Raw genomic sequence first — 16,007 nt, 5'->3', positions numbered from 1 at the left:
TACTAAAGGAATTTGCTTGAATTAAAATGCAGTCCAATTTAAGGTATAATGTAGCTGCACAAAGATTTTTACTCATATTTTATTTTTTTATTATTTTTTTTTTTAATACACTGACTTTCTATTGTAATTACGTACTAAATGAAGAAATGAAGACTACGTTGACAAAGTAATCAATTACTTTGCAAGCACGAAAATTACTCTTACTGAACTTTTATTCGAAAGTGATTTAAAAAGGGGGGGGGGGGGATTCCATGAAAACAGTAGAAAGCGAATTATGAAAGAACTCAGAGGGCTGAAGTGTGCCAGAAGCCTTTTGTCCTTCGAACGTCGCGCCGCCAGCCTGAATCTGATTGGTTCCTGTAATCGCGCAATTTCCTGTCGACGGCCAATCGCCGGCCGGCTGGCGTCGGGCGTGTGGAAGTATCGCGAAGCTACGTGCTCTTCATCCATTCGGCCTGTGTGAGAAGGTGTGCTTCATGGCGGTGGCAGTGTCTGCGGTAAATAACACCCACCCCCCTCCTTCCCCGCGCGGCTCGGCTCGTCGCGTCCCCGCGGTCGGGCTTCAGAGAAGCTGAGATGCGACGGAGCTCCGGCCCAGTCCGCCCGGGACGCCGTGCGTTACCGCGGCCGAGGGCGCCTCTTGTTTTAGCGTTAGCGTTAGCCTAGCGTCGGTTGGAAAAGCGGGATTATTTTTTTTTTGCCGCGCTTTCTCCCCCCTAAATTGAAATTCACGTCCAGCGTCGTTCTGCTTACACGCAGTTTGCACGTTTTCCCCCCTCCGTGCGGATAATTGGCGAGCTGGCTCCATTCACGGACGATGTTGCGTTAACAGGGGCAGCTATCGTGGACGTCCCCGGCGCTGCCGTGTGGCTCCGATGTGCGCCTGCTTGCCTCGGAATAGGCTTTGCTTGCGAGGAGCGGATGCCCTTGCGTTTTTCCGGCCGCATGTGAGTGTGTAGTGTAGCGATCCAGGCCCGCCCGGGATGTTTGGTCGTCTGTGAATCGGCGTGGGCAGAATATCCCACAGCTAATGAATTAACCCCGACGTGCATTGTAATTAATAACGTGTTCTGTGGTAGTTCTTTGTTCCTCCCTCCCTTCCTCTCCTAGTGTTAGAGACCCGAGAGTTTTCACGTCCGACCAAATGCGATTCAGCAGTCAGAACATTCAGTAATGCATACTGTACCTGTTTAAAATTTGGCCTAACACATTTTATCTCGCTTTACTGAATGTGGTGATGCTGGCCATGGTGTAGGCAAACTGGCCCAGAGCTTGTGTGAAAACACAGGCAACACTGGCAGCTCTTATGTCCTCACGAAGGCAGAAATGATTGCTGTGACGTTTCTCTCTTTCTGTAACTAGCAGACAGGCTGAAGGACGTTGGGTAATTCGTATATTTCCCCTACAAGTGTTGTAGTCTCTTTTTAAATGTAGTGTACATGTTCTTATCTGAAGGATTTCTCTTTCTCTGTAGACTCTGATTTGAACAGTAAAAGCTCTCCATATTTATTATCTCCTCACGGGTAACGAGCAGCAGGACTACCCGACGGAGAGCAGGCGCTAGGTAAGGGTGCTGCATTCCCACCGCCAAAGCTGTGCATCTGAGTGGTGGAACAGACATGTCAAATCCACTAAAGAGGAGAGATTATGCAGATGTGTAAATGCACTGGCCTGCTTTAGAAGATCTCAAACAGTTGATGTTGATTCACTTGCATTTAGTCAATTACACACCCAACATGACTTGTACCCAGAGTAGAACCAGTTAAGACTGTTGATATTACATATTTCAAGTTACTTTGTGCAAATGAATGAGTAGTAAGTTCAATATCTCGTCATTAATTTATCATGTTCACTGGCTCTGTCAAGACATGCAAAGCAAATTGCCTGACCCAGTCAGGATGTCAGTGTTCTCAAACTGTTGTCATCCTCTCCAAGTAACTCTTGTGCTAAGTAGGTTTGTGTTTTTTCTTTTTTTGTTTCTTTTTTTTTTCTTTGTCGTTTCTCTCTGTCTGTCGTCTGTGCTGTAGATTGTATCTCTTGACTGTACTATATTTCCAAAGCCAATGGCAGAACTATATGGGTTCAAACCTCCTTAAGGAGGGCTGTGCACCAGTCTGGAGTTCAGATGAGCAAAGGTACATCAGCTTTCTTCTGTGTAGTTATGAGTATGATGGGCTCGCCACACTTTCACTAGAATACAAACCTGCTGGGCAAATATGGCAAGACCATCTCAGCATCAGACATGTTAAATATCAGAATGTTTAATTTATTTTAATTTTTTTATATATATATATTTTTACTTCACTTGCCCAGCTAACTTTTTTTTTTTTTTAATTGCTCCCCATTTTTTATGTGAATTCACAATATATTTATAATGCTTAAGGTCTGGGGAGAAAATTAGTTATAAAAGTTGCCCCGATGATTATGATAAAAAGGTTTGTGTTTTCAGAGCAAGCTCAACTTTTTTTTTTTACCTTTAATTTGCCAATACATTCATGGTGAGCTTGCTTATCAGTATATATTTTTAAGTTCTGTGTTTTTAATATGTTGTTTATGCCTACTGATATATTGCCCAGACTGTTTCTTTGGTCAAAAGATGCTTGTGTTAGTGAGTCTTGTTGGTACCCGGAACACTCCAACATGCTGCATTCCCTTGGCAACACTAAGTAGCTTTGTTTTATATTTAATTGTCCTTAGTTTGAGTACTTGTTCAGTGGTTAGCAAGGTGGCAGAGCTAAATAAAAATCTTATCAATACAAATCTAGTCTTCAGTAGTATGTCAGCATTTTTTCCCCACTTGGTTTTTAGCACAAATATTGCCTAATATCCAGTCATATTTAACCCCTAATTAAGGTTATGGCCACTTGTATGCCTCCTATATTGAGCTGGTTCAATGCAGAGTTTACTGACTAGTGAGTAGTAATCAGATGTGATGAGCGTTCCTGTCAGCTTTAATGAAATTGAATAATAACACAAATTTGAGTTTGCTCTGAATTGTCATTGTGAATGGTATAAATTCAGTCTAGTTATGGTAGCAAGTAGCTTTACTTATCTCTGACATCTTGATGTGTTTTGTCCAGGGTGGTGAGGCTCTGATGATGGAGAATGGACAGAACACAGCCTCAAAGCTTGGACTGCCGCCTCTTACACCAGAGCAGCAGGAAGCGCTGCAAAAGGTAGCTTTTTTATGTACTTATATTTTGTGTATAAACTTTCAAATAACCAGTAGATTGGTATAACAGTTCTACAAAGGGGGTTCATTAGCATTTTGGGATCTGTGTTTTGAATGAATCTTGGATGGCCTCTGCCTGTTGACTGGCACATGGTGGATCAGTACCTCTGTGCATCACATTTGGAGGTAGATTAGAGCCAGTGCTATGCCTTCGGTACCGGTGCATTTTTGGTCATCGGGTGCTATTCTCAAAACCTGGTACATAATTTTTATTTGGACACAAGGTGCATAGATCTGCCATGTCATTGGTAAAAATGGTTTGATTTGACTGGCTCTTTCTTAATTATTTTCCTTCAGGCAAAGAAGTATGCAATGGAACAGAGTATCAAGAGTGTGCTTGTCAAACAAACTCTTGCCCATCAGCAACAACAGCTCAATAATCTACAGGTAAGCAGTGCACCTTTTACCAGGGTTTCTATTAGGGGTGTTAGAAAATACAGCAAAATATCACGATGTTTGACGTGGTGATATTGTATCCACACAGGGTCATAAAATATTGATATTTTTGTATATATTTACTCCACCATGTGGTGCTGTCGAGTATTTTTTTAGTGAGGTCAGCAGAGATGAGAATCACTGTGCAACTACAACCTCCACTCCTGTAGATGGCGCTGTACAGGTGGTTACTTTTAATAACTGCTTGCCATTTCAGGCAGTGAATTCGCAAAACATGGCAGACCGTTCACAGCATCTTGTATATCAGCTCTGTAGAATAATGCAATATGTACAGCATGATCATGAGATCCTGGCCAATACACACCCCCTTTTTTCTATTTACATTTTCTTGTTGAAAGTCATGCCGTTGCATCCTAACACTGTTTCAAAATTTGTGTTTCAGATGGCTTCGTTAACTATGGGATTTGGAGATGCCTTGTCACCTTTGCAATCTGTAGGTGTAATTAGTCTTCAAATACTTTTTTTACTCGAGATACACATGCGGTCTGAAAAGTCAACAGCAAACAGTGTAGTAGAGCATGCTCACCACTAGATGGCAGAACCGACCACATTAACCAGACAGCTTCAGCAAAGTACACCTAGTGCAAGTGCAGTGGAAAAAAAAGGGGGGCAATTCCAGATGGAGGCATACCTTGTTTAACAATGTGCGACTTTATTAAGCAGAAATAACTCCCGACAAGCTCTACACCACATTTCAACACATTTAAAGCACACAGACACACCACTTTACTCTGAACTCTCCATTGTTTTCTAAATAACTCCCAGTAGTTACTACACTGTAACACGAGAGTAGACCCTGCCATTCAGGGGTGGACAGAGTGCTTAGTTCAAGCTATTCATTTCATTTGGTTGGGATGCAGTGGAAGGTTATGAGTACAGCTGAAGTTATGCACCTGTCATGCGTAATTCCTACTGTACAAGCCATTTGGTTATGTTTGGCTCAAATTATGAATTTACTGAATAATCACACTTTTCCATTGATCTTTTTTCTTTCTTTGTGGCCCAGGCAAGAAACACTACCTGCATGTCTAAATAAAATTATGAAATTTTTTTTTTTTTTTAATGTATGTATGTATGTATTGTGCATTGATAACGAAAGATGTTTAATTAGCTTTTTAAACAACTCTTAGCCAGTAACTGGCTGTTAACAGAATTCTGTGGTGTCTTAGGTGGCAGCGCAGCGTCAGAGAGCCCTGGCAATCATGTGCCGTGTATACGTTGGTTCCATCTACTATGAGTTGGGAGAGGACACGATAAGACAGGCCTTTGCTCCCTTTGGGCCTATCAAGAGCATTGACATGTCTTGGGATTCTGTTACAATGAAACACAAGGTCTGTGCTCATCTTTATTTATTTTTTTTCACACTGTCATGATCTCTGCATGCTGTGCCCAACCACAGATGGCCATACTTTTACAATTCACATGAAAATTGTATGCATATCCATCTCAGGGCATCTTTAGTTCTTTTGTCAGGATGTATTTTTCTTTCTCACCTTAAATAAGAATGAATGAGGGATGTATTTGATCAACTTTCTGCAATATGATTGAATTCATTGCCATTTCTTCTTGTGCAGGGCTTTGCCTTTGTGGAGTATGAGGTGCCTGAAGCAGCTCAATTGGCCCTAGAGCAGATGAACTCAGTCATGCTTGGAGGAAGAAACATCAAAGTGAGTGAGCACCCTCTACTGATGTTAACTTCATCTTGTGTTTTTATATGTTTGTCTTAACCCACACTTCCTCATATGTAACCTATGCATACCTTTACACATTCATGTGCATATGACAGTATGCCTTATCCCTGGTGTGGTGCACTAGTCAGACATCAGCCTGGTGCAATTACAGTCAGATGTGGTACCTCAGGAAATAAATTCAAACATTCACCAATGTCATTCTCAAATGAAGGTTAGCATTATTTTGGAATGATTTAATTTTTTTCCATGGTGGTCTTTTGCAGGTGGGGAGGCCAAGTAACATTGGTCAAGCTCAACCAATCATTGACCAGTTGGCAGAAGAAGCACGGGCGTTTAATAGAATTTATGTTGCCTCAGTCCACCCAGACCTGTCAGATGAGGACATAAAGAGTGTATTCGAGGCTTTTGGAAGGATCAAGTCCTGTACATTGGCACGAGACCCCACCACAGGGAAACACAAGAGTTATGGCTTTATAGGTACAAATCATTTGAATACAATTAGATATTGCAATGTTTTTGAATGTGAAGTTATTGTCACATGTGATACACAGCAGCAATGTGTGCTGTTTTTCTTTATAAAAACAAAAAGCAAACTTTTAACAGTAAAATGATTTACATGGTCAGAGATGTTTCTATTTAGTAGCCCGCTCTGGTTTAGCACCCACCTTAAAAATGCAATAGTTACTTTAGCATTTAGTCTGCCTTGCATGATTGAGTTTAAAGTCAATTTGCTAAATTCTCTCAGTCTTAGACATTGCTTTCATGAATATCAGATATGTAGTGTTGCGCAGTATCTTGCGGACAGTGTAAGAAGCTCTCTTCTCTGGTCCTCTTCAGAATACGATAAGGCACAGTCATCGCAGGACGCAGTGTCTTCCATGAACCTGTTCGACCTGGGAGGACAGTACCTGCGTGTGGGCAAGGCTGTGACACCGCCCATGCCCCTTCTGACTCCCACCACGCCTGGCGGGCTGCCACCTGCAGCGGCGGTGGCTGCAGCGGCTGCCACGGCCAAAATCACTGCCCAGGTCAGCACCTTCCTGCTATTTTTACCTTTAGTCAGGTGTGAGTGAGCAGCTCCTCTTTTGGCACTACAGTAAAACACTGCGTCGTAGTGAACATTTCAGGGTTAGATGATGCGAGAGACACACGGAGAGACACATGGAGCCTTTTTCACTTTCTTTTACCTCAGTCAGAATAGAAATGATGGCTTAGATGTTACTTATTTGAGCGAGGTTTTACATGCAGAAAGATAACATAGTGTAAACTCCAAAAACAGATGGCATGGAATCTATCCCAGCCGGAGAATCGGACAGAAGACTTCCTCAACTGTCTGGTAAATCTTCAGGAAATTCTGTTCCCAGCACGCTGGTGCATTCTTGTTTTGTGTAGATTTTTTGTAAGTGTGTGGAGGGACTTGTCTTCAGGCCCTCTCATTAAGAGCAAAAAAAAAAATAAAAAAAATCACTGTCTTATAGTCTGTTGGCTAGACGATGTTACTTGAACTGTTGGGTAAATCTAGGATGTTCTGCCTGCTACTGTTTCTGGTGGCTGTATTGGCCCCTTTTGAAATGTTCATGTAGGAATGTATATGTTGTAGACCTGGGGGGTATTTTGCAAAATAAAAGCGAATGCTCGATTTCTTATTTTCATAGTTAAGATGTGCCCTCAGGCTTATTTGGTATCGTAGATGAAGCAAACCGTTTTAGACTTTTTATCTGGGCGTGTTTGCATGGTCAACTGGATAAGATGAGGATCAAATGATGTGCATGCTAGGATGGCCTTTGAAGTGACTAAATTTGTAGTTGGGGAAAGCAACCGAAAAAGCATGAAATACATAATCCAAACTATGAAATGCGCGTCAAAGTGTTTATTAGATGAGCTGGAATCATAGCAATAGTTGTACAATATCCTTTAAGCATTGTCAAACCTGATCTGCATAGGATACTCCATGTGCCAACTGACAAGTGCCAAAACTGGTGACCAGACTTTAATATATATATTTTATACAAAATGAATAAATTTCAGAGGGCTGCGTTACAAGATTTCATTTTGAAGGTCTCTGTCCTGAGCTTATCGTAAATTGTGTATTATCATGCTACACGCGACTCCTTTCTCTTTTAAAACTAAAGGCTCCCAAACACCTTTGATGGTAACTGAAGCAAATATAGGCTGGATGACCAGTGTTGCTCATTCATAAGTCTGACTGCTCATAACATTAACGTTCTGCCTGGGTTTGTGAAACCCCCAAAGCATGCCTTTTGTTGATTTGGCTTTAATAAATAGCATAAGCATCCTGCTTTGTGAAATACCCCCTGGTATTCTAAGGCCTTGGTTTTCACTCCTATTTGATGGGGAAAGTTTTTTAAAGGTGTCATTGAGGCCTTATGAATTTTGTTCAAATACCAAATGTTGAATTCTTGGCAGTTGATTAATTTCATATATCTGGTATCTATTAATTATTGTTTGCAAGCAATAATGTAGTCCATAGCGCACACAAAGTGTAATGAAGTAGTAATGGGCATCATTATACAGAGCCCTTCAAATGAACAAGCATATAAGCTCTAGATTGAATCTGTTAGCAAAATTAAGTGTGTTTGTCTTGTTTCGTCTCTGTGTTTTTTTTTTTTTCTTCCCCTGAGGCTGGATGTGTAATGAAAATTAACATCTTAACAAGCTTGAAACAAATTCATGTTTGTCATGTTTACATGATCAATTTTGCTATTGTCGTAAGTTAATTTTAAATGTCAGCGGTAAGAGTGAAATTTCCTTTTCAGTACACTTCTCTATATTGATTTGTTTTTGAGCTTGTGGGTCATTGTTAAATTGAGTGGGTCATTGTTCAATTGAGTTCAATTTAAGATAAGATTTTAAGAAATGTTTTTTTTTATTTTACTTATTTCTCTCAGAGCGCAGATAGTGGCAGGACACATGAAAGTGTTTGAAATCTAGTATAACAAGCTTTATACATCCAGCCCCATTCTTCTGTGTGCATCATGCACGATTTTGTCTTTTCTCACCTTTTTGTTTGTGTGTGTGTGTGTGTGTGTGTGTGTGTGTGTGGGTGCGTGTTTGCTTGTGTGTGGGTGTGTTCTCTGTCCTGGTTAACGGGCGCTGTCTAGGCGGTGTTTCCTTATGTCCCGGTGTTTTCCTGCAGGAAGCAGTCGCGGGGGCTCAGATTCTCGGGGCGATGACTGGAGCTCCAGGCCTGTCCCAGCTGGGAGCGCTGCCACAAGCAGTGATGGCTGCCCAGGCACCAGGAGTCATAACAGGTATGCCAAGATGTACCCACAGGGTGGAGATTTGGAGGGATCGGGGTGACTTCATAAGGAGCTGCTCTAGAAAAATGTCACCACACAGCTGTCCACGCTCACACTTCCTGAAAGGCTCTCATTCCCCTGTGCCTCTTTAGTGGTGCATTACCCATCACCCTTAATATGACTTTTTCTGAATATGATATGGAGACAGTCACTGTTTAGTTTGAGATATTGAACTAACTTTACTTTTAACTTTCTCCTCCTGTTCAGACCATAACTTTCAATTAAATGTAATGGATGTTTCAGATAAGAATGTTTCAATATTGAGACATGTATAATATTTAATGAAAGACTGGTCCTACATATTTTTTCAAGATATTTCCATACTGTTGTGCATAGATTTAGCATTGACCATTCAATCTTTTTAATAATTGTATCACGTCACCCTTCAGTGATTGTTGTGACATTTTAAGTTAGTTTCCTTTCAGAGCTCATTCTGCTGATTTGAAAAAAAATAGGATTTCTTTGTGTAACCAATTATTTCACAACTGAATGTGGCTGCCTCGTCTTCCTAGAGTGGATTTGTTTTTTGTTTTTGTTTTTTGAGAAATGGGCATATCATTTTTTGTATGTATTTTTCTGGCACTCTTAACTCCACATTTCCCCTACCTTCCAGGGTATTTTTTTTTTCTTATTTTAATTTTTTTCCCTATACAGTTCTTAGACTGCACACGGATGGTCGTGGGACTTCTCCACTAATAGATTTTCTTTTATCTTCTCTCCTTGTCTCTCTTTCTCTCTGTCTTCCTTTTTCTTTCTCTCCTGTCTGCCCCTCCCCAACCTTTCTCATTCACCCTGGGTGTGGCCTCTTAACCTCTCCCTATTGCTGCACACTGACCAACCAAGTGTGAAGAGGACTTTCTAGCCCCTCCCCTCATAAACAAATCTCTCATTCCTATTGGCCAGTGAGTCTCAGATCCTGTGTTTTTGTGGAGTTGGCATTTTCTTTGACAAAGCATCAATTCCAATTGGATCATTGTAAAGGGGCAGGGTGTGGGTGGATGGTGTCGTGGGTGGGGTGGAGTAGGGGATGAGAAAGTTACTCCACAGTTCGTTTGATACAAGCCAATGTTTCTGATTTAAAATTCTGTGATTTTCATGAACGGGGTAAGGTATGTGAACAGGTATGTCTCTTCGTTTGTAGACAGCAGGGAAGCCTGCATGCTCTTTCAATTACAAGAGCACAGTATGACATTTTGAAGTGTTAGTTCATAAATCGGGAAAAAAATGTGTATAATAGGGAATGGGCAAGAGATTCTGTCCCTAACAATATACAAATTCACATTCACAGTAAAGCTCTGCATGAAGCAGGACTGTTGAGTAATTTCTGGACCGCAATCAGATTTGTCCAGAGTTTTAAAAGGACAATTTGGATTGAAGTGCTGGAGGTAGAATTGTTCTTCAGCGCTGCATTGGGAAGATATTTAGCCATTTCCAGAGCTGTGTGTACCTGTCGCGGCTATTCTGACCGCGGACTCGTCTGTGTGCAGGAGTGACTCCAGCGCGCCCAGCCCTGCCGGTGCTCCCCCAGGTGGGCCTGGTGAACCCTGTACTAGCGTCCCCTCCGGTGATCACCGCATCTGTTGCTGCTGCCGCCGCCGCCGCCGTGGCTGCTGCTCAGGAGGCCAAAAAGGAGAAGGAGGAGGAAGAGGCGTTGCTGGACGGAACAGGGCAGGAGATGCTGAGCGAGCAGGAGCACATGAGCATCTCCGGCAGCAGTGCTCGGCACATGGTCATGCAGAAGCTCCTGCGCAAACAAGAGGTGGGTTAGAGTTGGATCAGAGTGCTTGTACGGGCGTGCGTGAAAAATCGTTCAGCCGTACAGTGTACATATTTTTACATGGAGTAGACAAATAAGCTTGAAGAGGGATAAATATGTGTAAACTTTTAACTTTAACATGGACTGAGTTCCCGAGACTGGTCATCCATAATGTAGTCATCAATGGGCAGTGGTGGCCTAGCGGTTAAGGAAGCGGCCCCGTAATCAGAAGGTTGCCGGTTCGAATCCCGATCCGCCGAGGTGCCACTGAGCAAAGCACCGTCCCCACACACTGCTCCCCGGGCGCCTGTCATGGCTGCCCACTGCTCACTCAGGGTGATGGGTTAAATGCAGAGGAAAAATTTCACTGTGTGCACTGTGTGCTGTGCTGCTGTGTATCACATGTGACAATCACTTCACTTTATATGATTTTAAAGAAACAGAATTACTGGAAATTATTAACATTTTCATTTTGGTATTCTGAGTGGTCTTCTGCAGTTGTACCCTGACACAATTTTATATAAAAAAATTAAGCAAAATGTAGTGTTCAAAATTAAAACCAGCGAAAGACTTGTGTGCCGCTAAAATAGATTTTATTTTATTTTTTTGTCTAGTCAACGGTCATGGTGCTGAGGAACATGGTAGGCCCTGAAGATATTGACGACGACCTGGAAGGCGAAGTGACTGAGGAGTGTGGGAAGTTTGGCGTGGTGAACCGTGTGATTATCTACCAGGAGAAGCAAGGCGAGGAGGAGGATGCGGAGGTCATAGTCAAGATTTTTGTGGAGTTTTCCTCTGCAACAGAGATGAACAAGGCCATACAAGCCCTCAACAACCGCTGGTTTGGGGGCCGCAAAGTGATCGCGGAGGTGTACGACCAGGAGCGTTTTGACAACAGTGATCTGTCTGCATAGACTTTATCCAGTTTCCCCCTCCCTCCCACACCCGCCGCTCTTTCTCGTCAACACACCGCTGCCATGCTCTACAACCGTAGTGCTGTTGGCCTCTCTTTTTAACTTGTAATTATTTTTTATCAATGTTCATATTAATATTATTAATGGTCCTTTTTGGGGACAAAGGCAAGGAGATGCTCATGGATATTATTTTTTTTATTCATCATTTTTGCCTACTGTGAAGGACTTGACGTTTGTTTTTTGTATCGTTTTGTTTTGTCCTTCCTAATTCTAGTTTCATTTCAATTTTTTTTTTCTTCTTCCCTTCCCTTCTGATCCAGACCATGACCCTCCAAAAAGACTTACATGTTATGTAGCTCTTGATTTCAGGTTCCCCAAACAATAAAATCTGAAAATAAGAATGTTGGGTGTTGCTTGATGAGGACTCATTTGGGGGAACAGGGCATCCCTGAAGTAACTCATGAGCTTTATGAATTCACTCAATTTGTTCATTTGTAAATCCCACTCTGGTTTTCTCTTCACTGTTCTCCATTCAGAAATACCTCAAAGTAAAAGGTTAAAACAGTAGATTGTCAATTTTTTTTTTTTTTTTTTTTTTTTTTAATAATTTTTTTTTTTATTATTTTAAGATTAAATTTCACTATTATGGGAACTTAACAAATGTGAATGTTTATAATATGCAGTGACTTTAAGATCACAATTCAACTTGTAGCCATGGCAGCCATTGATCATTTTCACTCATTTACTTGACACCTCAACAGATTATAAAATTCAGACAATATCACCATCAGCAGAGTTGCATGCCGAACGTTGGTACTTTTTGTGGTACTGATCGAATTGTGCTGAAATACCCTCAATCAGGCTTAAAACAGACCTTTAGTGCCCCAAACCTGTATGGATATTATCTGTTACTGTTTAAACTCTTGTTTTCTTCATCCTGTTTGCCAAGTTGTGTTCACAAATCACTTCACCTTTTCTCTTAGTATGTATTGGTCCAATATCTTAAAAGTAAAATGTTATTAGCTATTGCACAATGCCTGGCATATACAGTATTAGGTAGCAAGCAAACATTTTGCCCTTGAAGTGTAAGAGTTTGAGTATTGTCATAGCATCTCAAACTGCAGCTCTTCTCCGATTCTTCTGGACTAGTGGTCCAAGGAAGGATAAGTGTTGAAAACACAACAGGGTCATGGGCAACCATGGCTTACCATGGTTTTTTGATATGGCTTTTGAGATAACTAGGATGGCTGAGCGGTTAAGATGTTGGACTTAAGATCCAATGGATGCATGTCTTTGTGGGTTCGAACCCCACTCCTGGTAGCATAATGAAAAACATTATCTTTGAAAACTCACATGACGCTCAATTAAACGTTAGTGGGGCAGCGGTGGCCTAGCGGTTAAGGAAGCGGCCTTGTAATCAGAAGGTTGCCGGTTTGAATCCCGATCCGCCAAGGTGCCACTCAGCAAAGCACTGTCTGGTCACGGCTGCCCACTGCTCACTCAGGGTGATGGGATAAATGCAGAGGACAAATTTCACTGTGTGTGCTGTGCTGCTGTGTATCGCATGTAACGATCACTTCACTTTCACTTACTGATACATGTGGGGAGCACAGGCTGTTGTCCAATCCAATATAAGCACTCAAAATAGCTGAAAACCAGGGGCAAGGATCTCATGATACGTATCACGGTGATAGTTCACTGAAAATGTAAAATCAGCCGAAATACAAGAGGCTGTGTCATGTTTTGCGATTTCAAAGTTACCCAGCTGTACAGTGCCATCTACAAGTGTGGAGGTCATAGTCACACGCTTACTCTCATATCTGCTGACAGAAAATAACAATATTTAATATCCCCATATCAATACACTATTCCCACATAAAATATTGTGATAATTGCTGTAGCAATATTTTCCAACACCCCGACTGAAAACCTTCATGTTGGATCTGTATGTTGTGTGTGGGTCTGCATAGCAGTCAGGTTGCCCATGCTGACCAGCTCCTCCAATGAAGCATGGTGAAGTGACCTGTTCTGAGTAATTTTGGTTTCTTCTACATGGATGGCCATGTGTGTGTGTGTGTGCGCACGTCATCACCAAGATGCACTTTGCTGGGAAAACCTTGGGTTCTACATTAATGTGCAAATGACATGAAGCACCTACCTAAATACACGCCTTCAGTGGTATTTGCTCATGGCAGTGCCATATTTCAGGTTTCCAATTTCTCCAGATCTCAATATTTGGTTGGACACCTTTGATTGCAGCAGTCACCACAGCATTGAGATAAACTGTCTGCCTAATGTCCCATGATGCGTTCTGCTTTTATTCACCAGTCAATTTTATTATTTGTGTCCAAAGCTCTCTTGTCATACATAGATATGTATACCATATATTCTTGTGAGAGCTAATAAAGTCTTGTCTTGTTAGATTTGGAAGTTTAAAATAGCGCTGCTACACCCACTGAACTGCCTGTGGGCTGTGGAGGTGACACCAGCATAGTGACTTAACTGTTGGAAATGCTTTCCTGCTTGTGTGGCCAGAAAAGATCAGGGAGCTTTTGCTGTGATGGCAGCATTTCACTTTCTTTTTCACACTTCTTTCCACCATCTTAAGTTGGACAATGGGGACAGTTTCCAACAGTCCTGCAGGTTTATTCTGAACAGTCTTATCATTCACTCATGTTAATGAGCATCTCACGAAGTGGTGTTGATGATGACAACAGTGAACCAAGCCGCCATGAAGGTAAAAAGAGGTGACTGAAAAAACTGATTCATCAAACATCCTTCACTTTCTCCTGCAACATATTCTGAATATGTTAGCATTGGCTTCTTCAAAACGACTCCATCTTAGTCTCTATTACCTCCACAGACTTGTGACTTGTAGTGTGTGTAAACTTGAAGTATTTCAGACCAATGATTTGATGAAAGGAAAAAGCCAACTACGCCGACCTGGTGAAATTCACTGAAGGAATTATAAAACTTCAGCTGAAATATTTCAGATATTGCAGGAGTCGTGTTCCATTCATCCATTCCACTCTTATGGACCTTATGGGTGTGTGTGGGAACTGAAAAAAAAACGCACACCACATGGGGTTCTACATTTACAAATGCCTTTTTTTCTGAATAGAAACATAGAGATCATACTCCAACACGATTTACCAACGCATGGTGCACATAGTGACCAAATGACACTTGTCAGCATGTCCAAGTAATTATTTTCCAGCACTCTTCTTACATTGTATAGAACTATCATATATTCAGTGTTGTCCCAAGGAAATAAATAAAACAAGCTCACATTTGGGAGATACTGTACAAAATTATGAATGGTTCAGAATGTTCTAAATGTCTACTCACTGGGCCCAAGTTCATAAACAATGCTTGTGAATCTCAAAAAAAGGGCCTATGTGTCAGCAGCACATCACCACACTCCACAATACAGGACAGTGGTGGCCCAGCGGTTAAGGAAACGGCCCCGTAATCAGAACCACACACTGCTCCCCGGGCGCCTGTCATGGCTGCCCCCTGCTCACCAAGGGTGATGGTTAAAAGCAGAGGACACATTTCGTTGTGTCAACGTGTGCTGTGCTGTGCATCACTTCACTTTAATATGGCTGTGAATGCTGACTGCAGGCAGGATTCTATGAGACCTAATAAAAACAGGTAAACTCGAAATGCTAAATGAAAAACATTATGCAATAGCAAGGAGAGTATGTGAGTCTCCAGGCTGTAAACTATTGGCAACTTGATTTGACATCAAGCAAACCAGCAAAATGTTCAGAACACAATGCAGTAGAGAGGAACCTACCAGCAACTATTGACAGGAAAGGGGAAACCACAGCAGAAATCTAAAAAAAAAACAACCTCTGTATCTAGGCCCTCCCTAGGGTATGAGGGACACTAGAGCATAATGTACATTTACATTTAATGTCCCTCTAGCATTGACTGGCTCATAACATGACCCACCAGAACCAAAAACTTCTACCACTGCAGATTTTATTCTGCTACACTTTCACATGCAAATGAAAAGCATTCACATTTACTACCGAAACTGTTCCCTACAAACACCTGGAAAACCACAAACTCTACTGAAAACTTTTCACACACACACACAGGATTTTACTGTAGAGTGTGACTGACTCCGCTGCTGTTTACTCAGATGTCTGTCCACATAATAAAACCTGATAGATAAATACATCAATAAAACATCATCAAATCAATTCAATATGACAGGAGTGATAAAAACTGGAACTTGAAATTAAGTAATTAAATGTGACTTTTGAAATATTTCACAATTTATTTAATTTGGGCACATTTAGAACATCATGAAGTACTTCTATCTGTCAGTCTGACCCATCAAAGTATGTGGGCGGGACTAAAGCTTGTGTCCTTTCCAACATGGCGCTGCCAATCACGATACTGGTCAGAAAGTGCTGAAATAACACCAACTATCTCAATAAATTCCTCTGCTTCACCCACTGCTTCATCTGCTACATATTCAGCATTCCCTGCTTTGAGGTAGTCTGCCTCTTACCAGCTCTGCCGGGAAACCACTCATGAATGGTAGCGCTGTTGGAAAGGTCAGAGCCACAAACAGGCCACCCCACCCTGGGTGAGTCCTCGCCCTGCTCCCAGTGTGACTAAGCA

General features: G+C 41.7%; 1 protein-coding gene and 1 non-coding gene across 8 annotated transcripts; both read left to right on the top strand.

Annotated features, from left to right (window-relative positions):
- Positions 1–375: 375 nt before the first annotated feature.
- puf60a (poly-U binding splicing factor a) lies at positions 376–11,770 on the top strand. Of its 7 annotated transcripts, none has more exons than XM_028977909.1 (14): positions 401–497; positions 1,475–1,564; positions 2,028–2,135; positions 3,081–3,176; positions 3,530–3,619; positions 4,071–4,121; positions 4,858–5,019; positions 5,263–5,355; positions 5,643–5,856; positions 6,217–6,407; positions 6,659–6,715; positions 8,537–8,651; positions 10,187–10,458; positions 11,070–11,369. In XM_028977909.1, exons 4-14 carry the CDS (start codon positions 3,096–3,098, stop codon positions 11,367–11,369), a joined length of 1,626 nt encoding a protein of 541 aa, XP_028833742.1. In that variant the 5' UTR covers positions 401–497; positions 1,475–1,564; positions 2,028–2,135; positions 3,081–3,095. The 7 variants fall into 7 exon arrangements, with proteins under 7 accessions (XP_028833740.1, XP_028833747.1, XP_028833745.1 ...); XM_028977911.1 differs by having other exon boundaries at positions 424–497; positions 833–1,564; XM_028977910.1 differs by having other exon boundaries at positions 429–1,384.
- LOC114789424 (small nucleolar RNA SNORA57) lies at positions 3,302–3,438 on the top strand. The gene has a single exon (XR_003749675.1). It is a non-coding gene; the product is annotated as a small nucleolar RNA SNORA57 (small nucleolar RNA).
- Positions 11,771–16,007: the final 4,237 nt, after the last annotated feature.

The sequence above is a fragment of the Denticeps clupeoides genome, chromosome 4, assembly GCF_900700375.1.
Source record: "Denticeps clupeoides chromosome 4, fDenClu1.1, whole genome shotgun sequence".
NCBI lineage: Eukaryota > Metazoa > Chordata > Actinopteri > Clupeiformes > Denticipitidae > Denticeps > Denticeps clupeoides.
This window is presented reverse-complemented; position numbering and strand designations above follow the sequence as displayed.

What these genes read in the sequence shown, in the direction of transcription:
- puf60a (XM_028977907.1), top strand. Translation starts at nt 477, where the DNA reads ATGGCGGTGGCAGTGTCTGCG. An exon ending in TGGCGGTGGCAGTGTCTGCG is followed by an intron (nt 498 to 3,080) that starts GTAAATAACACC and finishes TGTTTTGTCCAG; the next exon opens with GGTGGTGAGGCTCTGATGAT. An exon ending in AGCAGGAAGCGCTGCAAAAG is followed by an intron (nt 3,177 to 3,529) that starts GTAGCTTTTTTA and finishes ATTTTCCTTCAG; the next exon opens with GCAAAGAAGTATGCAATGGA.